Source organism: Pithys albifrons, chromosome 2, assembly GCF_047495875.1.
Source record: "Pithys albifrons albifrons isolate INPA30051 chromosome 2, PitAlb_v1, whole genome shotgun sequence".
Lineage (NCBI taxonomy): Eukaryota > Metazoa > Chordata > Aves > Passeriformes > Thamnophilidae > Pithys > Pithys albifrons.
The window spans coordinates 22,656,752-22,683,700 of NC_092459.1; the positions used below are offsets into that span (position 1 = coordinate 22,656,752).

The following is a 26,949-nucleotide window of genomic DNA, read 5'->3' on the forward strand; positions in this document are numbered from 1 at the left end:
GGGGCCGCCGCGGGGCTGCCGATGCCGCGGCTCGGGCCGCCCCTGTGCCTGCCGGCCGGCCCGAAGGGCAGGGCAGGGCAGGGATGGGCTGGGATGGGCTGGGGCGGGGGTCCGCCAAGTCCCTGGGAAGGCGCTGCCCTTCGCTCCCGCTCGGGAGGGCTGGGCTTCCCCAGTTCAGACAAGCCTTTGCTTCGCTCCCGCGGCAGCGGGTTTGGTGCGACACCGTCCTGACATGTTGTAACTGGTTTCCACACCCACCGCGCCTGAGAGCGACGGGAAGTACCTGCGATGAGCCCTGCGCCGCCGTGACTCGCCGCCGCCGTGATCCAGCAGACGGGTCGAGCCGCTCCGGAGGCAAGAGCCCTCCGTGGGGCACCGGCGCAGTAAGTGGCTCTACCTTTAGTCTCGCTCGGGACGGGACGGGACGGGACGGGACGGGACTGGCAGGGGCAGCGGCGGCGGGGCAGCCTCCGCCCCGCCAACATTCCGCTCGGCGCCGAGGGGCTCTGAAACGCGGTCCTGGGGGTCGCGACGTGGAGGCGGAGGCGGGGGCAGCGTTTTGGCTCCGGTGCCGGGGGCGCCGGGCGGCGGCGGGCGAGGGGCTGGGCGGGGTGGGCGGCAGCGGGCGCGGCTTCCGCGGCTCCCACGCCGCGATCCCTCCCGTGGGCGCCTTGCGCAAGCGGCCCCCGAGCGGCCGCACCGGGGCGGCACACGTGCGGTGCCTCCCAGCCCAGCGCCGGCTGTGTCAACGAGAAAGTTAACTTTCTGGTTGAAGGAAAAAAGAAAAAGAAAGAGGAAGGGAAAGGGAAAGAGGAAAAAGGAAAAGCATTAGGAACGCTTGCGGTGTTGTTTTTCACTTGGATTTGATGTCCTTTGTCTCCATGGAAAATACTGTAATTTCATTAATAATGAAATAATTGCCTGTCACTGCTTAATGTAGGTAATTATTATTTATTCTTGATACAATTCTTTAATAGAAAGGTTGGTGGAAGGCAGCTGTTGTAAAACGCCTGTTTGGTCTGTTAAAGACTGGTCATGCCAGGCCCTTAAGCTGTGGCGAGGCTCTTAGACAGAGCCACAGTCCGGAGGTACTCAGGTGGATGCCCCAGGAACCATACCTGAGAAGAGGGACTTGCAACAAGCTGTTCCTGAGATTTAAATTTCCTTTGACAGGGATGGTAATGTTGAAACTTTATGCAGAAATTGTCAAAGCAATGACAGTTCCATTGAAAAAGAGATAAGGACATCCCGAGGAGAACACCATGGCCAGAACCTTGCCAAGGACCGGCTGTACAAGCCTGAGGTTAGAGCTGCTCCCCAAAACTGCTGAATAGGTAATTTTTTTCAAATCCTGGGAATATTAGTAGGGCCGCAGAGTTCCTTGTCTTTAGCACTAGCTTGGAGGACTGTAATCCTGGAACCCCTGTAGAATAGTTCATAATTTTCTTTATCTGCTGCTTTTGTGACGAATGTGCATATCTTTCTACAAAAAGGCACATTTACTTCCTTTTCAAAGGAAAAGGTCTTTTCTTGCTGGGTTCCTGATACAGGCATTAGAAAAGTCCAAATACACTGTTAATAGAAGGACTAGATGATCACATCAGTGCAGGATTCAGAATTTGTGTTCTTCAGCAAAAGTTTCAGTTTTAGTATCTGCATTGAAGTTTAAATTCAATTTAAGACTATTAATGGCACTTACTAAAAAAGTTTTAAGTGACTGATTCCCTGTGTCCAAGCAGAGAAAATGACTGCTACACTGGGCTGGGATTAGCGGCCAAGGCTGTTTCTCAGAGGATGAAGAACAACTTTCCCAGTGGTGGTAAAATTTGTAATCACGTATGTGAAATCTGATAAAGATCTGTAAGTCTCCAGAGGTGGGTCTTATTCTGTACAACCTTGTTAATATAATTGTTGACCGGAGGAGGACTCTTGAAGGATCAAGTTTATTATACAGAAATCATAGTACATGATTGAAGAGGACACCAAAAAGTTTTTTTATGAATTTTGTCTAAACCTCTTCCTCTCTATCCAAAGTTATATGGTTTCATAGGGAGTTTCTACCAAGTAGCTCTTACCTTATAAGAAGGAAAATACCTGTGTCAAGACATTCAGAGCTTTTGTCAAGTATACCTCAAGCCATTATTTTTATCTGGGAGGGTTTTTTTGTTTCATACGAATGTGTCTCATGCTGATTTCCTTAATTTCAAAAAACAGGATTAAAATTTTTTCATTTGTCTCAAGTGTTGTGTGATTTATTTCCATGCTGGCAAATTTTACATTTACTTTCTTAAATAAATGTGCACTGCTTTAAACTACTTTTGTAAACATCACTTGTAAATCAAACATCAACTTCAAAGATGTTCACTGTAAAATGATTATTCTTGTTTGGAAGATGCTTCCCTAGAAGTCTCAGCTCTCCAAGAATACATATATTTATACCCTGCTTTCAGCATAAGTCTGAGCATAAGTTGCTAATATTTCACTTATTCCACAATTAATTAATTAATCAATCCATTAATTATTTTTGAGGAAAAGTCAAGCAATATACTGTACTATGATGAAAAACAAATCAAAGAACCAAACCAAATAAAAGAAATGTAGATGAGCCAGAACACACATGCAACCATTTTTTTCCTTTTATTTGTTCATAATATTCAATATTTAATATTGCATAATCATACATAGTAAGTGTAGTCCTGTTCCCATATATTATTTTCAAAGGAAAGAGTGAGAAAAAGAAAATGGATTTAGACAAGCTTTTGAAATAAACGCATCTTTCTCGACTGTATATGTGCAATCATTGGCAAAGTGTCTGTTTCAGAAGTATATATGTATTCTGAAGTAGTAAGAACTTTAGAAATATCTCTCACTTGCCTTCGTAAAATTAGATTTATTCTTAAATGTCATAACACAATTGACTGTTTTCCTATATAGATTAGAAAGATACTTGTCCTGGAGGGCCTAAAGAGGCTTGTATTGGATTATCAGTAAAGTTACCTGTATTAGTGTTCAGACTCTTCAGAACAACTCAGCTGAGTAACTGCCTTTTTATACTCTTGCTTGTTCTTCATTCTTCATCTGAAATGTCTTGAAAACATGTTCCAGATGATTGGCTTCCATGGAACACCGATGTGACTGTTAATTTTATGGTATTCTTAAAGTTTACCCTTTGAATCAGTTGGTCTTGCCTGTATGTGCGCTCAGTTCTCTGTCACCTTGCACAGTTCTCTGTCACCTTAAACCGCAGGCTGGACCTGCATCTATGCAAATCAAAATGGTATCACTCCTATTTTATAACATTTCATTTCTACCTGTGAAAGCAGTGTAGAACAAAGTCCTGAGTATGTGTCACAGGAATACATGTAGTTCTCAGTTGGGGGTAGAGCAGTCAGATCCCTTTTGCTTGCTGCTTTCCAGTTCACCACAAAGAGCTACTCTGGAAGCAGCCAGGAACACTCCTTTCCCCTAGGCTCGAAAGCAGTTCTATCTGGGAAGATCTACCCTGCTACTTGGCTGAGGGACAGGATTCAAATGGAATTATTTCATATGCTATGCTGATGCCAGGCTCAGATCTGGAGTTTTCTTTCTTGGTTTTTTTTTAACCTCAGACTTCCCAAGTTCCTTATAAATCTTGGTTTAATTGAACATTTAATTGGTTTTTGAAGTATCAGTAGATATGGAGATCTTTATTTTCATTCCTTTAGGTTAATATAGCTAATTTATGTTTCCTTTCTGGAAGATTTAAATTGTTCCCAGCAGACAGTGGAAAGCAAATATACTTTTGCAAAAATATCTGAAAGGTTTTGATGGGAAGAGGGAATTGTGTTAAATTTGTATGCCAATAAATTAAATCAGAACTCCATATGACTATTCTTTACTGTTACACTACTATACTATTTAATTAGGTTTGTAGGGAAACCCAATGTTAACTTTTCAAGCTATCCACTGTATAAGCTTTTTCTAACTCTTCTGCCCTTGATCGGTGTTCTTCCTACTTCTGCAGTCTTTGTCTGAAGCTTCACGCCCTAGTTCTGGAAGATGAAACATTGCTACCATGGATCACCTTTGTATTTTACATGGCCATGCTGGTGCCAGTGTCATGAAACACCACCCCGCACCCCTGCTGTTTTGGTGTTTGGTTTTGGGGTGTTTTGTTTTTTTTTTGGTTGTTGTTGTTGTTTGGTTTTTTTTTGGTCTTTTTTTTGTTACTTATTTGCCCATTGCAGAAATCCTGTGCAGTTTAGGTATAAGGTGAATGGTGGAGTTGCTGGTGTCCCACAGGGTTGCTCAAACGAAGAAATAACGAAGAAATATTAGCTATTTACGAAGAAATATTAGCTATTTATTCTCCCTCTATCTTGATCCCACATTGTCACAGCACAAATGAACCCTTTCAGCCCTTGTTAAATGAAATTAAAAAAAATGAAATTTATAAAGCATAGGCAGTAAACATTATCAATGTTTTGGGAAAAAAAAATAGGAAGATTAAAGCAGCTATTCATTTTGGCAGAAGGAATATGCAGGGTGGAAACTAGACATCAAGTTGCTGATTCAGAGTTTGATCCCAGATGTGGGAGGATAAATCTTTCTGGAGTTCCTCATAACTCACTGAAATGAGGTAGGCTGGTCCTGCTTGGGAGCAGCAAATGGATTAGATCAGCATGGGAGAACAGATACGTAAGGGGAAGGACCCGAATAACTGTGGTTTCAAAGAAGCTAAAGAAAAGAGATGCATGACTGTGAAGGTAATACATCAAAAAGTAAGAAATTTAATTGGTTTCTGAAGTGTTTTTTTGAACACTACTCTGCTAGTTGTTACAAAGAGGATTTTGAAACACAACTTACCATAGTGTATTGGAACATACATTGGGTATGCATTGGTGAAACTGGTACAGATGTTCAGTGTATTATGAGCTCTGGTGTAGTTTGTAATGTAAGAACATCAAATCCCTTGATTATGTGTTTTGTTATGCCTTACATAAAAGCTCTTTATTGACCTCTTTAACATTCATTTGGCAAATATTAGTCCCTGAGCCTTTTCAAAACATTTTTAAATTCTTGGAAATTGCTAGAAAAACAGCAACATTACCAGAAAAGTATTTTAGTTAATATCTGTGTTTGTCATAGACCTCTAGAAATATTCTGATTGCTTTCTTACTTTTTTCTCTTTGCAGGTACATTTAATCAGTTCATGAATGGGACTTTAAGAGACATTATACAAAATATAAGTGAAAATGGAAACTTCATCTTTGCTATCCTCCTTACATGATGAATGCAGATCAGACAACTATATTGAACCTCATTACAAGGAATGGTACCGAATAGCTATTGATGCTTTGATTGAAGGAGGTTTAGACGCCTACAAAGAATTTCTTTCCAAAGAGAGATACTCAGAGTTCCTAGCAGATGAGGAAATTGATTATATTTTGAACAATGTTCACAAACTTCCCCAAAACACAATTTATTCCTCTAACCATGCCATTGATGACACCTCCTCCTCGGGAACCTACTGGCCAATTGAATCAGATGTGGAAGCTCCAAATCTTGACTTAGGTTGGCCCTATCTCATGCCTGGAATTTCTGGTGGCACAAATATTGATCTGCTTTTTCATCCACCTCGAGCACAGCCTTACACTATAAAGGAAACTATTCGGAAGATGATACGAGATGCAAGAAAGGTAAATATGAAAAGTAGTGGAAAAAAAGTGGAAATAATAATCTAGCAGCTATTTTATTGCAAGCTTTTATTATTTTATTTCTGGCATGAGAAAATTATTTGGCTGCTTACAATTCTGACAGCAGGGTTTTCACAGACTGAGATCATGCACCAATGTTATTAACCTTAATTCAAAGGGATCAGGGGTTAATTGGAGGGATTAATGAATATTACCTTTATAATGAGTAATTACCATTTTACTGTAATGCTGACCAGTGCTTGAGAAATTTTTAGATAATCAGTGCACTTTTTCTTTGATCTCAGTTGAATATACCTCAAGAGATATTATTCTATATGACTTTCAGGATATATACTAAAGTTTCTCTTTTGCATAAGTGGGAACATGCATTGGTTTGGAATGGCAGACAGTTATTAGGAGAAAACATGTTGATGTACATTTGACTTATGTACCCTGAGAGTCTCAGGTTTTGTGATTTTTGCATGTCCCTGCAGAACTTAAAGAGAGTTCAGAACTAGAAAAAACCACCAAAACTAGACTTAGGCAACAAGGAAATAGTTTTCCTTGGGTACCTGACCTTCATTTCTGACTAATGACTAGAAATGCAGACACTTCCCCAAATGTACTTGTCTCCACTTAGGGGCATTTGTAACTTGAGTTTCCTGTGGCACACCTGGCTAACAACTCAGTGTCAGGGTGCTGCTGTATGTACTAACCTTTTGCTTTCAGTGTGACATTTTGAAACCTTTAAGTTCTAAATTTTTAAATTTAAAACCATGTCAGTTAGAAAAAAATCCACCAAAAAGCTGTATTAGCATGCAGATCTGTTTGACGCTGGGTCACATCACCTCTAACAGATATGACAAGGTTTCAGAAGTATTCCTAGCAAGTACGTCACACTCTCACTTCTTCTCCGTGAAATAAAATTGTATTCTGCATGACTATGAGCTTTAAATTTGTAGGATGAGCTCTAGCTTACATGCATCTGTAAACACATCAGTGGCTGAAATATATATGTAAATGTGTGCAGTAGAAATGGACTGAAGAGGGCAGGGAAAGGAAGGACAGTGTCTTTTTAAAATATCTTTCCCGCATCTAGATAAAACATATGATTTGTTGTGGTAATAGAGATATCACTAGGCCTTTTATCCTTCAGTTTATGCTTTAGAGTGACAGTATGCTCAAGGAGGAATTAATTACTTCTCTCCCTCCTTGTCCATTTTAGAGTGATATTTGGTGTTTTCTCTTTTAGTATGTAGTGAGACTTAACCATGCCTTGCCCAAAATACTCTTTTGAATGGCAGCTCCTGACCTACCAGTAGATCCGCTGTAAGGGAAAACCACAAAACACAGTTAATTCTATTGCAAATACTAGTTCAGTTTTCCAACAAGGTCTTGAAATGCCATAAAGAAAGACCATTTCCCATTAGTTGTCATGCTTTTTGTGCCCATCAGCATGCAGTCCTGTCCCTGAAACAGCTGTCTGTAAAGAAAGGTGGTGTTGACTTGTAATAACTTTTTAAGGAGTATGCCTCCTTTGAATGCAGCTGTAGAAAAAAGTTAGGTGTGATTCTTGCTTTGCTTTGCAAAAAGGTTAAACACATAGTTTACTGGCTCCCTGATGTGCTTGTGGTGCTTCAGCTTTACAAAGAGGATGTTTTGTGTGTGTCACTGTCAAATCTGACTGTTGAAAGGTTTGTTTAGTTGATCAGTACAACCTCAACATCAACAACCATAACACTTGATACAGTGATATAGGTTGGTTGCTTCAGGGAGCAGCAATTAAATCTAAAAGACTTAGTGTTGTTCAGTCTCTTCTGTCTGCAGATGCATAAAAAGTTAAAAGGATTTCTAAGTAAGGTAATGTATTTACTAAGGAAAGTAAAGGTATTTAAAACATGCTTACAATAGGCAAACACTTCATAAACAGGCCAGCATACTTCTCCTAAGCCACTTATAAAAATGAAGTTATATTAAACAGGTTGTTATGTAGTAGTGGAAATGTGTAGTCCTATGAGAATATTCAAAGGAAATAGGAAAATAATGCACATGGAAAACAGAAACCTAGAAAGAATAAATCAGGAAATCATGTTAAACCAACATGACTCTAGAGCTAAATCTATGCAATTTCAACAAGTCTGTGTGTGAAAGTAAACAGGCTGTTGGAGGTGGGCATAATCATACCACTTAAACTTTAAGCAACAAACCTGAGTGCCCGAGTTGAAGCACTGGTTTCCCTGGGCCACCTGAACACTCAGTGCAGTAGAAAACCAGCTCCTGCAAAGACAAGACAGAGAATGTTTTTGCAGTGATGGAGCCCATGAAGGAAGCCATTTGATATGTATTTTTATGTAGAAACCAAAAATTCATGAAAGAGGCTGAGCCAATTAAAACCTAGATTCTTTTGGATATTGAGAGACATATAAGGATGACACTATTAGTGGACTTATCCTTGACCTCTTTCATGCTTGATGCATCACAGTGTCACTCCTTAAAATGATTATTACATATGTTAATTTTGACCTTAAGAAGACATGTTGTAAACAACATTAAGCAACTTGCTTGCTGACAGTGATTTTTTTCCTGGCTAAAGAGGAAAATCATTTGTAAGGCCACAGTAGATTCAAACCAGCAACTATGAAAAAGTGGTGTAAGAAAATCTTGTCATGTGTTCCTTAAATATATAATTGGCATAAAAATTATGCACATCAACTTCATAGTAAAGTACAGGTGATACAATAATGGAATTTTGCTTACAGAAAAGGATCAATACTGATAAATCCTAGACAAATGGATGCATGCTTGTGATACATGTTTCTGAACTTAACGTGAGAGCAGGGAAAATATATTGTACATTGCATGGCATTACGTTGACACCTATATGACAGCACTTCTGTGGGATAGATGTTAGCAGAGTGCCTTAGGTCAAACCAAGATGTCAACAAAATGGGTTTACAATTGGTATAACTAGACCTCATCTCCAAATGATACAGCTTGCCAACCACCCACCTCTGTCAACATAACCTGTGTTCATACAAGAAGACTGTTTGGTGTGACTGTGTCAGCTGGGGAGACACGAGTCTTTTTCATGTGTTGATGTGATGTGAGGAACAAGGCCTTCAAGGTCTGTCTGAACGTAATGATGGACAAACTTTTGTAAACAAGACAGTAGCCTTGTTTCTCTTATGTTTTGGAGTCTTCTACCTTTAATCATTGGCAGATTTCCGGCTTCTCTGAAGCTCAAGGTGCTCCTACAGCCTGATTCATCATGGCTGGGCTGTCTGAACAGCAACTGATAATGTTAGCAGTTTTTTCTGAGAAGATTATTCATCTGGGAAATGATATCACGATGATTGCTCATCTGTGTCAGGCTAATGTGATACTTCCTTCTCTTACTATAAAGTAATACAGAGGCTTCAATAATGAAGTGTCCTCCCCCTGTATGACTTTTCCTAAGAGTTGCCTCAAAACTATCAGTTATGAGGCTTCTACATATGTGCAAGAAACATCTTGTACTATCTTCTCGGGTGTGATTGATGGGGTGAGACGACAGGGAAAGGACAGGACAGAGTGCCAAAGCGTCCTTCTGGGCAGTGTGTGTCTCTCTTCATTAACTGGATTGCTCTGTCGACCACAGAGAATTTGCTACACAGTTTTGGAGAGAATGCATAGCTGAGTCTTTCAGACTGATATCAAAATAAGAATCCGCTCTTCCTATTTTTAAAGAACCATGTTGTTTAGATAACTCAATGATTGCTGGTTTGCAGCACAATCCAGAAAACACTGAAAGACTTTTCTGACATACTTTTGGGATTTATGATGAATTGTAGGAAGTTGCATGCTATACCATAATATGTAATACTTTTTACTGATTTTATTTTATTCAAATAGACTAGCAGTCTTAAGCCTGGGTTCATAAAGTCAGTGATAGTTTTGAGACTTTTTAAAAAACTATAATTGCTTAGAAGCTTAAATAAAAATTTGGATGGTTATTTTGTTACCATTTTGGAAAAATAAAAAGGTAGTTGTTTTTGCTGACTTACTCATGATTGGGATTTTTATTGTGAGAAAAGTTTGCAAAACTGGGACCCTTCAGAAAGAATTAAGTTACACATTGTAAACACGTGTAACTTGTTACTAGTCTTGCTGGACACACTGTAGAAAAGCACTTAGTAAGAAAAAAAGGACTTCCTTTGAATTCTTGTGAGAGGGAGTTATGTACAAAATGCAATGCTTGTGTTGTTTTCTAAAGCAGTGGACCTAGTTAAATAAACAGAAATAGTAGATTCACTTTACAAATATATATGAAGGAAAATATATTTTTAGTTTAAAGTTTTGGATTTTTTAATTTTATTTTATGTTGTTTCAGGCAAGAGTGAGAGGTTGTGTGTCACAGAAAAAATATTCGCTATTCGCTATTATTCATTATTAATTAATTATTCACAATAATTCACTGTTATTCACTCAATCTCATTTGGTCATGTGTATAATACAGAAATAGTCTAGTACTTGCTGCAGTCTAGTATGAAATAAAATCAAATTCTTTACATCTTTATATGAAAAGTGATGTTTCTGTACAGAAGGAAACTTGTAGAATATGGGTCTGTTGAGCAACCTTATATTACTCTCTCAACAATACTCTTTGCCAACTATTTTAAATATAATTGGAACACAGACTGGAACAATGATAATGAATTGTGCTTGTGGCAATGCTTGTCTTAGCTCATTAATGGCATCAGTCCAAGCAGAAGAGAGGGGCTGTGCTTTGTTGTTCATAAAAGCCAGAGCAATCTGCTGAATTCAGGGAGAGAGAATAGGTAAATGCAGTAGTTGTTCCACTCAGATGTTTTTTATGTTATCTGTAAAGGGTTTGATAATCAGTGGATATCAGTTTTTAAACTGAGAGTAACAGAGAAATACTCAGTTTCCAGCAAAGACTTACAGGCAACATTTTCCCTGTGAAAATATTCTGCCCCACAAGGATTTCAGCAGGTGCCTTTTGGTTCAGCTGCTCTGCTGAAGGGTGAATTCATCATTCACTTCCACTCAACTTCTGTTAAATGACTTCTTGATAGCTGAAAACCAGCATGGCAGCCATGTGTATGGTTGCCAGGGGAAACACGACTTTTAGTTCTTGATAGATTTATTTGAGAAAGTGAAATAATGCCCAAGCTCTTCTAATCACAGACTACATGCCATGTGTTGGAAGAGGACACATGCCTTGCTCTTTGCCCCACTCTTTTTCTTGGTTGTCAAAAAAAACATGATAATGTTTAAGTGCTACTTTTGTTTATTTGAATTCCTGTCTTGAAGATATCTCTGTTGTTTTATTTTTTTTTCCAGCCAGGAAACAATCTTGCCTGAAGAACTGTGGGCTTAATCACTTCACGTTCATATTGCCATAAGCTTTTTTTCATCTCTTGGAGTTTTTGCATAGCTTTTGATCTTGTGATAACTTTCCAACATAGCCAGTGATGCACATTTTTGGTGATTTTAACCTTTGAATTTTTGTTAGATATCAGAATTGGGATATTAAAATATTTTACTCTCTGTGGTAGAATTTTAAAAGAACATAGGTTGGTGTGCAGACACCTGCAATACTACAGTAGTATTTGTAAAACAGTATGACAGAAACTACATAGAAAGTGGAGAAGTTCGGACGTGGAGCAAAACAAAAAAGTTAAAAATTTCCCATTCTTCCATTTGGAAGTGGGATTGAATGCCCATGAGTTGCATCTAATATGTTGCCTTATATATTGGATCTCACTACAAGTATCTACTTTACTTATACTTATTTCAGAACAATTTGCTTAATGATGCATTATTTTCCCTGAGGAATACGACAAGTATTCCAATACAGATGACAGAGGGGTCAAAGTGCACTTTATTATTTACCTCTCTAAAAGAAGTGCAACTATTGCCAGATACAGCAGTACAATCACCTTTGCTTTTGGCCTGTTGATGAAGTATGTCTATAACTATTTTCTAATGAAGATACAATAAAATTACAGTAGAAGTTAAAGTCCACATTTTTAAAAATGCTGTCAGCATACATGAGACCTTAGAGGACTTTTGCTCTTTGAAATCCTGCTGTAATTTACCTTTGGTAGGGAGGAAGCAGTGGCAGTCACAACAGTAACAGGGTGTAACTGGTGCTGAGCTTGTGACTTTACAGTAAGATCTGCAGACATCCATAAAATTACTCACTTCAATAGAGCTGTTCAAAATAAATAATTGCAAGATCTGGCCATGGTTTGCTTGATCAACAGTTAACAATTTTTCAGTTTACAGTCCACTTATGTCTTGGGTTGAGCCAGCTCAACCCAAGACAACTTATCAGTAAGCCAATTGAATTTTTAGTAGTGTTATTTGCATTATAAGGAAGTGGAAGCAATCAAACTAGCCATTTCTGCTTTTCTTGCCTTTGTTTATCATTTTTTCTTGTATCTTGGGTGTTTATTTTCTGAAGCTGTAAACATCATCATGTTTCAGTTCATGTGTGTAAATCATACAGGTTACTGGCATCTTAGTCTTCCTCATTGGTACCAGCCAGTACAGACATATAACTACTACAATATAAACAGTAGATTTAGATTTTATATACTTAGCCAGCAAAGAACATGACCAAAGTGTGTGCAGTTTCACAGATGAGAATACTGAGCCACACCGAGTATTAAATGAATATAAATTGTGATTCAAAAAAAATGAAAAAACAACCCACAGGTATAAACCAAAAGCCTAAGAATATTACACATTAGCAAACAGTGCTCAGAGCAAGTAGGGGCCTGTTTTTATTTTCTTGCTTCTGTGGTGTTGATTGATAATAAAAATCACAGTTGTGCATTTAAAGTTAATTTCTAGTTTCTGAGGAACATAAATACTTCTCTGAAACAGTTGGAAACCGTAGCTATTTAGAGCTTACTTTTCAAAAATATTTGTAAAAGCATAAATTCTTTTGTTATCTTAAGATAAGGAGAGTGTAATTAAAGACAGACACAGGGTGTTCTCATACCCTATCTAGGAGCAGATTATTTTAACCAGTTCTGTCTCTAGGTCTGGAATGTTTGCACTGACTTCCCAGAAGGTGTAAGATGTGAGAGAACCAGAACAGATTCCTCAAAAACAGGATCCATGGTGACCCCTGCTCTCCTCAACAAGGCACATGGGCATAAAGCTGCCTTCAGAGAACTTGTGTGGTGCGTCTTATCCAGGGATTTTTGCTAACTGCAGCAAACCAGATCTCCTCAGGCGTTTTCACTTCTGCCAGGGATCCTGCTGTCAGAGATGAAGCCAGGTGATAGGATAATATGAGGAGTTATGCACTGTTTCTCTTAGAGATGAAAAGAAAACTTTAATATCTGCTTCATCCACTAGCAGTCAGGCTCAAAGAGCAGTGCAGGGTTGTGTATTCAGGTAGCCAAGTAGGTGTGCTCTCTGTTCAAATGGCAGATATAATAGCCTTATTTTCGTGCTGTTTCCTGGAGCTGCAGATACTCTGCCAAGCAGGGTGCACTTAATCTCAATAAACTTCCTTTATGACTTAAGTACTAGGTAAAGCACTGGACATCGCCTTTGAATTCAGGTGAATCTGAGTAGCATCAGTTCACAGAAAGTATTGTAGTTAGTTTTTCTGCTAGGCTTTTGATACTCGATAAGCTAGAAATAATGAGGATGAGATGAAATAACCAGCACAGAAAAAAAGTATGATTCTCAGTGGGACCTTTCTCAGAAAATGCCCACTAAGGGACTAAGCTCTTTTAGCTGTTCAGAATTCCCTGCTAAGTGAGCTGTGCCTTCTGATCAGAGATAACAAAGGCAGAAAACAGAAGTGACAGTGTTAAGCCAGCAAATCTGATTTGCCTCAAATGCCAGGGAGATACCACTTGTCAAAGCAACAAGCTCTCCATCTAGCATGACAAAGCACATTAATAAACTGTCTTCTGATAATTTCTTGGCACTGACTAATGGTGGATTAGCACTGGCATGCAATAATTGTCTGAAAAGTCACTGTCAAGAGTGTGGGTTTCTTTTAAATAATAGGCAGGTGTATGCGGCAGCGTGTGTGTTTGATAGAGATCACTAACCTGACTTTGCTAAGGATGGGCCTAAAAATATAACCATCTACAGATCTACCTCTTAAAATAGTATGTACTCTTACAAGTCTACAGAAAGTTTAAAATGTTAACAAAAACTGTATTATTTTGCACAAAGGATATGGTTTTGAAATGGGAAAACTAAGCATAGAGATGAAGCTGGGAATTATGACTGATTCTTCTATTTATCTATTTGCTATCTCCCTATTTCATGTTTTAGTATTACATGAGGACCAGTAATATCATTATATTTTATAATAGATTTTATGATGCACAACATGATTGCAGTAATATCATCATCTATTCTGTTAATGAATTCTAGACTTACTGCCTGTCAGTAAGCCACTTGCACCAGAAATGTAATTAGTCAGATGATTTGATTTCTTATGCATAATTTTAATGATGAAAGTGCAGTCCGGATCTGAATTGCTGTGCTACAAGATTGCAATCTCACATTACATGATTTCTGTCGCAAGTAAAGGCTCAGTACTTTGACTTGAAGTTAGACTGTGTAAGTGTCAAAGCCTTGCAAAGCTGGGACTCTAAGTCATCATCATGGCCAGGCTTCACTAACCAAGATTTGGGAAAAGTGGACTCCAAGTACTTTTTGAAGAAATAAAAAGGAAGGAAGAGGTGTGCTGTCCTTGGGTGTTAGGGAAGGAGGAACAGGGATCTCTGCTAGTTCTTTCAGTTGATTACCATTAGAAATCAGGGTGGTGACTAAACCCCGTTTAGATCTTCTTCTTGAGAAAAGGGGACAGCTTAAGACATACAAAGATGAACCAATGTTCACATCAGCCAAACTCTACTCTGTGGTGGTGTGCATCAGTCAGAAGTAACTCCATGAGAATCTGTGTCCAAGGGATAGAAGTAAGGCACGAAAATTGTGCATACGGAGGTGACCATACTTACAGTACGATAGGAAATCTGTACATTTTTGTTTGTAGTTCCTTTTACCTTCCCCTCCCTTTTTGCCCCTCCACTCCAGCTCTATCTCCTCTGTCCTTTCTCCTTTCATTGTGCACCTCAGACAGATTGGAGTGTTTGCTGCCTGCTCCAGACACTTCTGGCATCTTTCTGGAATGCAGTTCCAGATGTGACATCTGGGAATGTGATCTCCCTCTTAGGTTGATAAAGAAATGTGGCTGCCTTGGAGGGTGACAGTCAGCACACCTGAAGCCAGTGCTTGCAGCACTGTGTGTCTTTTTCCCATCCTCTGTCACTCCCAGTAAGAACTTGTGAAACACCATCATGGTGTTAGAAACACAGCAATGCTTTTGAATTGCTAGTCAAATCACTTAGTTTTATTGCTAGGTTTCTGATTTCTCTTATAAATTGTACATCTAACAGCTTAAATATTAGGAGAAGTGTATTTTCTGAATAGGACTGTCTTATTGATATTTTTGGCAACAATTATGAAGTTTAAAGATCAAGCATCTGTGTATCAGAAATGATATTAAGCTATTTAATTACAACAATGACTTCTATGCACAATTTTTCATCTCATTTTATCAAATAATAAGTCTTGAAACTTGAAAAGAATTTTTTGGGGGGATATTTAGTAAAGGGCAAAGACAAAAATATAATATCTGCTCAAAGAAGGCACTTTTTTTTCTTCTTCAAGCAAAATTAGATCCCTAATCCTGAGAGGATTTAAGTACTTTAATTTGTGTACATGAGAGGTTCCATTAACTTAACATACATATGTGTTTGCAGGATTGATGCCTAGGGATATGACCATGTATCATTAAGAATATGATTTTAAATGTTTAATTAATCTCTTTCTCTTAAATTGTGCCACAGTACACTTGTAGTACAAAATGAACTTCATCATCAGTTGATTGCATCCACTGTGAGCAACTAAAAAAAATAGTCTAAACAGACTGCTGTCATTTTTTTATTCTAAATAAAAACCGTGTTGAATAACTGAGTATTTGAAACCCAAGCAAAGCACTGAAACCAGTGGAAGGTTTTCTCTTCCCCAGATGCAGTTCCATTCCTCAGTCCTCCTTTACTGATCCCTGCAGTCAGGCCCATGTCCTGCAGAAGCCTAACACAAAGGAATGGATGCACATGAATGGTATAGAAGATAGGCTCTTCCCTTCAAAAGAAATGCAAGAATGAAAGTAAAAATATATATTGAAAGCACACATGCATTTTTCATGCATTTTTCATGCATGCTGGCATGCAAATAAGAAAAATCAAAAACATTAAATAGTGAAGATCTGAAACTTAGTTGTTGAGATAGAACTGTCCAAAATATTTTGTGCATTTTATTTTTTAAATACTCCATATTCTTAAATTAAAACAAAACAATCACCTTGAGAAATAGTTTCATGGACAGTTATGACTTGATGATGATACACAATGGTGTGTACACAGATAGGCATAGCTATTTTGATTTTTCTTAGTGGTGTTTCAAAAAATTCTAGGGATCAGAATTTCATAATCTGCTAAATTCTATGGAGAGAGATTGCTCTTACTATCTCAGTAGTTTATTAATTACATTTAATAATACAAAGTAGTCCTTTGATATTCAAAGTAAAAGAAGAAAGCATTTCAGTTTAATGTGTTACTGTCTACTTAATAACCCATCTGTCTATTTTTAAGATAATAGACTGTCCATAAAAATACAGATAATTAGAAAAGGCACAATAACTAATTTCTGAAGTATGTAATAATAGTACTTTAATGCAGGCATTGAAGATACAAAGCTGAGTACTGTCTCTGAAAGCAGCATTAGAAGATGATCCTTGGCAGACTTTTTTTCACAGAATGTAATGAGTTTGAAAATACCACAAAAAGCTAGGTGTTTAAAGATTTTGGGAAGTTTCCAGCAAGGTACATTGACTGAAACATTCCAGTGGCACACCCATATAGGATTATCTGTTGTGGAAATATGACACTGAATGAGAAACAAAAAGCTGTTTTAATTCCAAATACAGAAATCTTTCTGACTTATTTTAAAGAAGTAACAGTAACATTGTTAGCTGCATTTCAGTTCACCCTGATGCTCACACAGATACTCTGGTTTTAAATACTCAAATGGAACTTCCTCAAAGCTGCTTGTTTGGGGATTCATAATATATATAGTGCATGCAAAAAGAAAAAGACATAGGTTTAACCATAATTTTTCTTTGCTACATAGATCCAAAATTGGGCAGATTCTTTGATCAGTCTTGGCTCTATGTGTGTCAAAAAGTTTAGGAAAATAAGTCTCTGATCGGACACAAAAGTACAAAAACTTCTTGTTGATGCCCGTTGGAGGCATTGCTGTTCTAACAGTAGAGATGTTATTGATAATTACACTAAATTTTCCTGCTTGACATTATGAAAGAAATCACCTTGACCAGACTTTAAACTACTTCTCTAGTAAGGAGAAATTTGGAAATATAGAAAGCTTTGTAACATACAAAGTAAAAATAATGCAGTACTTTCTTTTTCTTTTTTTTTCTTAATTAGTGACTTCCACTAACTGAGTTATGGTAAAAATTCACTGAATGATATTTTTTATTTTTCAACAGCTGTGAATACAGTCTGTAGCAATTACAATGTCAGTACCAAACATTGAGCTGTTCTGGTTTTGTTTTTATATTGCTTATTTGTGGCTCTGAATTGGATTTCAGCCTGAAACAGTAAAAATATAAAGCATCCCATTTGGTCAATTTTATGGCTATAAATATATATATATTTTATGTAAACCAAAAAGAGGAAATGTCTTTACCTATTAAAAAAATGAATAAAAAAGGAAAAAAAGTGATATTAAATAAGTTTTAAACAGTCTGCCTTAAAAGGTCACAAAACATTTAAATAAATAAATAAATAAATAAATAAATAAATAAATAAATAAATAAATACACAAATAAATACACACACACACACACACACACACACACACACACACACACACTGCAATTTCATTGAAAAGCTTGCTGTCAGCAGCTGCCACAGTAAATATTGCACCACACAGGCTGAAATGCAGAACACCTGTTAATATGATGTATGCCAAAAACCTTTCATGGTAATTATGAACATACTTAACTAAATTAATGCATTATGAAAATTGAGAATGGTATTTCACTTAGGACATTTTAATTCATTTCAAAGTCATTGGCTCTTGAAGGTCAGCAGGTTGTCCAGGAAAGATTTTGTTAGTAAACTATACACTCTTTTTCCTTCCATTCTCAAATCTGCTCAAAACCACAAAACCAAGAAAATTTCAAATTAAATGTTTCATTTGTTTTCAAGTTGGAAAAAATTCTTTGGTGTTTCAAAGAATCATTCATCTGCAGTTTTTATTTCCTTGGTTTCTTTAGGCATGCTTTTGGTTGTGTTGTGCCTGGGTATTTGAAACTAATGACTTTTTGCATTGTATCCACTGGGAGTTCTTATGCTCCAAGTTCATTCCCCTCAAAATCCAGTGGCAGTGCTTTAGTTTTGAATTCGTTCATAGAGACATGATCTCCCCTTAAGACTAGCAGTTTTTCTGATATTTTAATGAATGCATTTTTTCATAAATCAATCTTCTTTACTTCTTGATTATATGCTACTGGTTGTACTGTGTTCATGTGTCCTCTTCATGAGCCCTGTCATTGCTTTCCTTTTCAGATATGATTTTCTAATTGATTTTACTGGAAGTTGTTTTGAAAAAGAGCTGGGTAAACATGAGCCTCTAATCAATGTTTGTATCCTTTAAAAACTCACTTTTTAAGGCTCTCTCTATTGCAGCTATTTCCAGACTGCAAAATCAGGAGAGTTCATAAAACCAAGAGATTCATAGGTTTTGATGTCAGATGGAACCATTTTGGTAATGACATCTGACTCCCTGCAGAGCACAAGGCTGACAATGTTACATCTTCAAAGAGCTGAAACTAAGAATAAATCTGACCTTAAAACACTTTAGTGCCAGTCTTACAGTCAACACTTTGGGGTAACTAATTAATAATTGGTCAGGAGATCAGATTTTTTTTCTACAATCACTTTTCTCTAAATGATGGAATTTACTTGAGGAAACCCATGTTGCAAGCTTCAGCTTTCTGCTTGTGTATCTCACCACTCAACATGACAGTCAGACAAAAGAGAAGGTGCAGAGTATTTCAAATGGGGGACTGGAGGGTGAGGTGAGGCTTGGCTTGCTTTGTAGCCTCAGGGATTGCTTTCATAGGGACTTCGAGATGCTCAGCCTCTCTTATAAATGCAGGTCATTGGCCTCTGTTCACGTAGCAGGGTTTAGTGCAGATTCACAAGGAGTAGGGCGTCTTCAGCTCCTCAGAACATCACCTTAGGGTGACTACACTGTTTCCAATAACAAAGCTAATTAGTAATGGGCTGACTAAGATGTCCCTGTACAGGACAGCAGTGTGACACACACATACACACCCTATATATTTTCATTTTCCCAGGTAAAAATAGTTGCAATATATTATTCCTGCATTTATGAAATGGTTTGCACTTTACAGATGAAAAACTTTCTGTGTGCACTTAAGTGTTATTGTAAGTCATTTAAGAGGAACTAAAAAAGCTGCTTGTTTTTTCTGGTAATTCTGCCAGAGTCTTTTATGATAAAGAAGTAGCAGAAACAGACTTCAGTAGGTTTCTGTTTTTTCAGTTACACCATGGATGATTTGGGAGCCCATAAATAACATTAGTCTATTAAAAATATATTTCTATGATAACATCTTTTAGAACTAGCTAAAATGGGAGTGATTCACATGCTTTTCTAGTTCCATGCATTTGTATCCATTCAAAGATCTTTTATGTCCTTTAAAAATACATTATATTTTGTATATTTTTATTTTTGCTGAATATAAACGTTTTGTGGTTAAATACTTGGTCTAGTTAGGACTTGAAAGACAAATTCCTTGTAGGTCACAGACTCCTCATCTATTAGCATGAATATTAGCTCAGAGTGATTTTCGCAGCCATAAATAGTTTGGGAAACTCATGTACTAGGAGTAGTGAACACAGTTCAAGAGCTTAAGCTGGAATCTGAAACATTCTGCATTTTTTATGATTGAAAAGAGACTTGAGTATCTTTTAATTACCAACTACTAGTCATAGTTGAGCAAAAATTATAAACTCTCTGCAAAATTCCTTCCTGACAGCTGTACCTCATATCTCTAGTGAGTGCATACTACATTGACATCTGAAAGCAGATTCAGAAGAACAGGAAAAAGATATATACCTTTTTAAGTGAGCAAGAAAAAAAGGATAAAAGCTGTCCCGTTACTACATCTAAAACGACCGTTGTTTTTTCCCACTCATTTGTCAATACAGTGCTGTTTTGAAGCTTTTTGTCTAGACAAAGGAGGCAAATATAAAAATATATTTTTTTCAGTCAGTGTGTGTGTACATGCTTGCAGTCCTCTACATGCACAGGTACAGACTATGCTACAGAAAGCATGGATTCTAGGCATACACATATGCACACAATGCACAACAGAGTGGTACAGAGAGCCTTATTGGCATGAATTTGGAATGGGCAGGTTACTCAAGGGAAGATCTTTCCTGAGATCAGAGAGGTACTTCATAAGAACAAGTGTTTATTTGAAAGGCACTGGTTTGCATCAAAAAACAACACTTTCCAAAGTGTTCTTGGAAAAAAATGTTTACCTCTCCTCCACAGAGGTGTATGACAGATTCTCATTTCAATCCTTATTTCAGGCAACTAAAGTTATCTAGTATATTAAGCTATTAGCATGCTTCACACATTTTTGAAGAGCCAGTTTTCCAACAGAGCATGGCTTAATGTAAATCCAGGGGTGGTTTTTTCAGTTGTGTTTCTGCCTTTTAAACCTTTATAACTTTTTAGAAGGTTCTGCTTTTGATGGCAAAACAAGTGAATTTTCCTCTCTACCCCTCACATTTGCTAGCATATAAACCCTTAAATTACACAGCTGTTCAACACAGGAATGTTTTGTGGCTGCAGGAGACTCACTGGCATAAATAGGCAGCAAATCTCGCAAACAAAGCCACTGGAGAACTGCAGTAGGTACTCCTGACATTGGTTTTCTTGTTTCTCCATTCTTAAATCCAGGTATGGGCTGTGATGTTTTAAAGGAAACCCCCTTGCCCCAGCAGGAACTTTGCATTTCTTGCAGATGTTCAGCATACTTCCTGATTAGATCTCTGATTATCATTACCCAGATGGAGGTTAGGTGTCTGTGTGAAATGGCATGCAATGCACATCAGGAGGAATGTTATGTAGGAAGGGGAATGCTCTCACATACATGAAGCTGTGCAATGGAAGACTCATGATAACATGTTTCTCTTCTACCTATTAGTAAAAAGCTATTAACTTGTCATGTTGGTGACTAGCTCAATTGAGTATAAAGGGTTCAGTTACTTGCACACTGATAAGTCATTTATTTGAATAACTGTTCACTTTATTAATTTGTGAGTGAGTGCTTTATTAGGAGTCCTATCCTAGTGAGAATGAGAAAAATGAGAGGAGCAGACCATAAGCATAGGATGACTGTGCCCATCTGGGGCTGAGGCTGCTGGAGTCTGGATTGCAGAACTTTTGCAGCCTGGCCATGTCTCTACTCCTCCCCAGATGTGTCCTGGAAGTGGCCTAGGACTCTGATTTAAGAAAATACACTGAAGAAACTTCTAATTTTTAAAAATAAACTTTTATATTTAAATGCAAATACAGTAGCTGTCAAAGAAGGAGAATTATAACTATCTGAGCAGACTTTATCACAAAGATCAAATAGTCTTTCCGGTGATTTTGCATAATTGCAGTATGAAATTGCAAATGATGAATTAATACTTCTGTGGCCTTGTGGAGGAGCTCTATGCCAATCTAGTGAAAGCTGATGCTAACTATATTTACAAATAATGAAGTGTCACCAAGATAGTTCTTAAGTTGTATGACTTGTCTGACAAAGATGATTATTCAGAAGTCAGCTCACATAGAGACAAAAGATCAGTTGAACAAAAACCTGGCAGAAAGAAATAAGAAAGAAATGTTTCTTTTTTTTTAAAAACTTCTTTCTGTGAATTCCCTTTCTTATCCCTTGACTTGGAACTCTCTCAAATACCTCACTGTCTGGAAAATTCACCTTTCACCAAAAACTGTCAGAGTTCTCTTAAAAACATTTTAGAGTGTTTAAAAATTTTTTTAAAATACAATATTTTTAAAGCATAGCATTGGTACTGAAGTAATAATTCTTTCATCTAGTAATGATTTTACTTGTAATGCTGTATTTGATTCAGGGATTAAATTTTGTTTAGTATTTTGTTTGGTTCCAATCATGCCACTGAGGCTGCAAGAATTGTAGCATTATTTAGCTGTTCATTTCTGTTTTCTTCTCAGGAGATTCGAGCAGGGGTTCTATAATTGCTTCCCTACTCTTTCAGACCTCTTGATCCATATGTTAATGTGCATAAAAATTTGAATTTGTTTTCTTCCTGAAATGCTGCACATAATTACTTATTTAGTAGATTAATTTTTTCTTATCTTCAGGACATTCTGCCGATGGTTTCAGACTAGTATGCTATTATTTTTTCCTTTTTCATTTAATCTATAATAAATAATCCAGCATGCCAGGGTAATGGGTTTCACCTGAGGACCTCAACATGATTTGCAGACAGCAATTAATTAATTAGTTTCAAAACCTGTCTTTAAAATAGGTGAAATTGAAATGAAGCCTGCCAGCACACAGTCATTAGCAGTATGTTGCACAAGTTGCTGTGGCTGCTCTATGAGCAGGTGGTGTAATCTGCTTCTCCCAAGTATCAGGGTAGGTTCCTGCTCAATTGGCAGCATGTTAAAAAAGAAATAAAAAGTTTAAATCATCTGGTCGGGTTGTTTACCTGGCATTCAGATGTAATTATGTGCCATATGGACACATGCAAGCATATATTATGTATGTAATACATGTTTTAGAATCCTGGTCTGACATTATTGCTGTTGCCTTTTTTAGTGACATCTTACTACAGGTGTTTGTCCAGGCATGATATTTTCACTTAAAAATTCTAAACTGGAAAAATTGTAAAGGTTATATATAAAGTGAACAGAGAATCTCACAGGCCTAAACCCTGCAGAAAACCTGTGACCAATAATTTTAAACAGCCTGGATTCTCTGTTTTTCTGGTTTACCCTAACCATATTACTGCTTCAGTTGACTTCCTTAAACAGATTTAGGTACATCTATAGGATTTGAAATTGGTGGTGGTGAAGTAAATAGCATCTGTAGCAGGAAGCAAAAGCTGTATTGTGGATATCATAACAGCATGATCATAAAAAGTGGGATATTTTAAAGTTTGTATAAAATGCATAGGAACACGTTTTAAGCCCACAATCAGTATCCTGTATTAGAGCTTTTTCCAATCTCAAATTTAAATAAGTTTGAAGTTCCTCCCTTGAAACAAGAAGGAAGGGACAGGAAGGGAGAAACTAAGTGTTAAGGAAGCTAAGGGGCAGAGGGAAAGGAGGAAAGAAGGAGAGTAGAGGGAAGTAAGGGGAAGGTAGCGAGAGAAGTAAGGGAAGACGGTAATAGAAATAGGCCTTAATAATATGTAAATTATAGTAGTTTTGCTTGCACTTTTGTCACACCATTTTGAAAATCTTTAATATCATTGAGACCTAGAAGCTGCTAGAAATGCATGCAATCAAAATGTTTTCACTGGATAACTGCTTTAAACATGTAGCCATTAACCAGTCCTTAAGTGTGCATACTTTGTGTCTGTTACTGACTCTTAATCATGTGTATGAAGCTGAATACAAAAGCATAATTTTGAAAATTAATGAAATAAGCAATATTTTGAAAGGTGTTTTCCTACTTACCTTTCCCTAAATACATGATTTGCCTTTATTTCTGTATTCATTGACTCTTGTGTTGGTTTTCCTTTCAGAAGTCAGGCTGAGTAACCAAATTGGTCATGATGCTATTTTTTGAATATTGGGCATAAGTGTTATGTCCCCGATACTCAAAAGTTTGAACAACAGCAGAATTATTTTGCTGTCTTAGGTGTAAACTGTACAGGTCTGCTAATTGCAGTTGCAACAAATATTACTTTATTGCACTAGACTGTAATGTTCCTTCTTAACCTAAAGACAAATTATGGCACTTCTTTCTGAAGACTGACTAGAGCCTCTTTTGAGGACTTCTTTCTTCACTTTGATATTACCTTCTCTATACCGTGAACTAGAGGAGGTTTTAACCAGAATTGGTTCTAGTCTCAGTTGGGGTTCTGTGGACATCTAACTATGTCTTCTGCAAGGACTTCCAATTTTTTATTCCTCTTTTTCTTCTAAATGATACACTTTCACTGGCAGCGTTTCTTAGGATTACGAAATTGCTTTTTGGAAGAGAAAGTTTCCAGTGTCTATAGGGGACTGACATTCAACAATTAATGATATAATTAGGACTTGTTTCTCAGTATTAAGGTCATTAAGTCAGGTATATAATCAAGTCATGCTTATTTGTCTGTAGGCTTCCATTTACTTGAAATCTGGCAATTTTTGTTTCCAGTTGGGCACTGCTTATCATAATAGATTTGTTTTCTCTCCTTCTTGTTAGAAAATATTAGTCTTATGAATTTGTGTTTACTTGATGCAAGGTCACCCAGGTATAAGAAACTCATGGACTTAACAATGCAGTGCTTACAAGTCATCTGCAACTGTATGTTTTTATTTTTCCACGTACTAAAAATGTTTGATAGGCCATCCTTGTGGGGTTAACATACTGCATATAAATCCAAAATCCATCTTTCTGAATCATAAGCCATTCTGAAACACATCAGATTTGTTTGCCGACTTGGAGCCACCAAAATTTTGATGTGCTTAGAAACATAAAAATGTTTTGTGCTTTTGAGACAATTATTTTCTTTTCAGCCTCTACTATGGAAGTACTATTTCCACTCCATCTTAAGTTACCTGCCTTTCTGTTTTTGTTCTCCTGTGCTCTACGTACCTGTAATACATACTCTTGTAAATAAGAGCAAGGGATTTGGGGCACTATTATAAAACTGAGCAGTGCAGTTATGTTTTATTCCATTTTTTTTGTCTGAAAAATATTATATATGTTTATATATATGCTAGTAGAAGCATTGAAACCTGTGCAGGATATGTTAAATATGTAGCTTATTTATAAAATACCAATATTAGATACTCAGCTCTTCTCATTTTATTTAGTTTTAGAAACATGTTTACTGTTAAGGTCTCAAAGATGAAAAACAGTGCACAGTTCTTGCATAAGCAAACTTAAAAGCAAAATTATCCTTCCCAGTCTAGAAAAGTCAGTCTGAATCATCTCTTCTTCCTGTAAATTTGCATTTGGCTGAAAGAATATTTTATTATTTCCAAGTGTCTAATTAGCAAATGCCAGCAAAGTTGTATACTTTAAGAAATGTTGCTTTTTTGTATAGTTTAAAGTCTACAGCCTTAAATGTTGATTAATATTGTGATTTTCTGTACATTGTCTAGTGTTTTTCAATATGTAAACTCTCAGGAAACAGGGTTCAGTGTTGAAAATGCATTTATACAGGATTCTTGAGGTAACCGAGTGGAGCAGTGGAAGTCAGACTGACTCAGACCTTCAGTCAGTTCCCCATCTGAGAAACCTCACCAAAATATACTCTTAAAGGTGGCAAACCCCCAAAATATTTTCAAGAATTGTTACCTAGATTAGCTGAATTCTCAGACATTGACTTTTTGATAAGCAGCCAATTATTTTAAGATTTCTTGAAGGAAATCACAGAAAGAGCCTGCATGGGATATCGAAACGTAAAAGTCATTAAGGCTTTAGTTCTAATTGCTACTGACACTTTTAAATAAAATAATTAACTTTTATCACATTCCTGTGCATTGTTTGTTTTTGGGCAGTCATTAAATACTGCACATATGAATAAGTGAGTGCTTCTACTTACAAACTAATTTAAACTAAAAAGTATAATATTACAATATTAATTCAAGTAGCCTAAACATTCCCTAAATATTAAGGGACCCCATGAGAACCTGCATATTAAAGCTGTTACTACTCTTCTAAAAAAAAAAAATTTCTGTAGCAACTAGTTTTTGAAATTCACCACAGAGAAAGCTGGAGGCTAGAGAAGTACCTTTTAGTTTTGTCATGAATTTCCATTGTAGTGTAGCTGAGTATTAGGCTGTCAGAAATCCTGGCATTTCCTTTCTGTTTGCTTTCCTCAGGAACAGCTTGGCAGCTTCTCAAATTAACAACTGAATATGAACATTCTGAAGAGCTAAATACAAATATTAAAATCTTGCTACCCAACCAGCTGCAGCCCACATGGCACTGGGAATCTGGAGTAAGGTCCCTAATATGTTCCCTCCATCATGCCAAGGATTTTCTGTGCTACCTTACGTACTTCTCTGTAGGACCTCCACCCAGTTTTGTTCTCAGTGACAGAACACAGCTTGTTTAATACCAAAAGCAGTTTAGTTACTGATGGGAGCACTACAGGCAGGAAGGAAGGTGTTAAAATTGAGCATTGTGAATGCTTATTGTTTTAATCATGCTGGATAGTTCTTTGCAGATTTAGGTAAATATTTCTTTTTTTTCTACGGTGTGCCAGTTGCTGGGCAGCAGCTGTTTCTTTGCAGATCCTTTCTTTCAAGGATTAGATTTATAAGTGCTTCTTGGAAAGTCCCCATGAAGAATTTCCAGAATATCCCATTCCATCTTCTCTTTACCAAGAGTTGCTGAAACTCAATTCTGCATGTGTGGAAGTAAAGCTTCAGAATTATCTCCTCTGCTGCTGGCTGGAGGGAGGTGGTGTCTCCTGTAATTTGGTCACCTCAAATTGAATTCTTTTAATCCTCCAGCCAGAATAGCAACTACCAAACCCACAGATACAGATCACATTTATAGAATTAATGTAGCTCACCCCCATATGTTTTGCAAGATAAAATTCCCAGTTGTGTGAATTTGAAGAGGTAACCCAGAAGGCATCATTATAGGATGGTACACGTATGACTTCCTAGCGCGGCCCGCAGCTGCTTTCTGAATGGTAATGCAGAAGGTTACTGTACAGTACTTTTCGGAGGAAACAGTCTTACCTGCATTTCAGAAAACTTTACTTTTGTGTTGATTTTAGCTTTAGTTTTTGAAGAGCTAATCTTGATCTTCTGATCTGTTTTTTTAGACGTGGCAAGCTGTAAAAAAATTGCCAAGTTGAGCAAAAGGCAGAATTGTGTAGTTAGAAGATTGTTCATT

The 26,949-nt window shown here is 37.2% G+C and overlaps 1 protein-coding gene across 5 annotated transcripts in view; it reads left to right on the forward strand.

Annotated features, from left to right (window-relative positions):
- The first annotated feature begins 201 nt into the window (after positions 1 to 201).
- FAM83B (family with sequence similarity 83 member B) overlaps positions 202 to 26,949 on the forward strand; it is a 47,479-nt gene continuing 20,731 nt past the window's right edge. Inside the window, exons 1-3 of one of the 5 annotated variants that reach the window (XM_071548485.1) lie at positions 202 to 383; positions 1,174 to 1,334; positions 5,175 to 5,678. In XM_071548485.1, the coding sequence (XP_071404586.1) occupies positions 5,235 to 5,678 (444 nt within the window). In that variant the 5' untranslated portion in view covers positions 202 to 383; positions 1,174 to 1,334; positions 5,175 to 5,234. Of the gene's footprint in view, positions 384 to 1,173; positions 1,335 to 4,673; positions 4,761 to 5,174; positions 5,679 to 26,949 lie in introns of those variants that run through there. The other 4 variants (XM_071548484.1, XM_071548489.1, XM_071548486.1 and 1 more) reach the window with 4 other exon arrangements.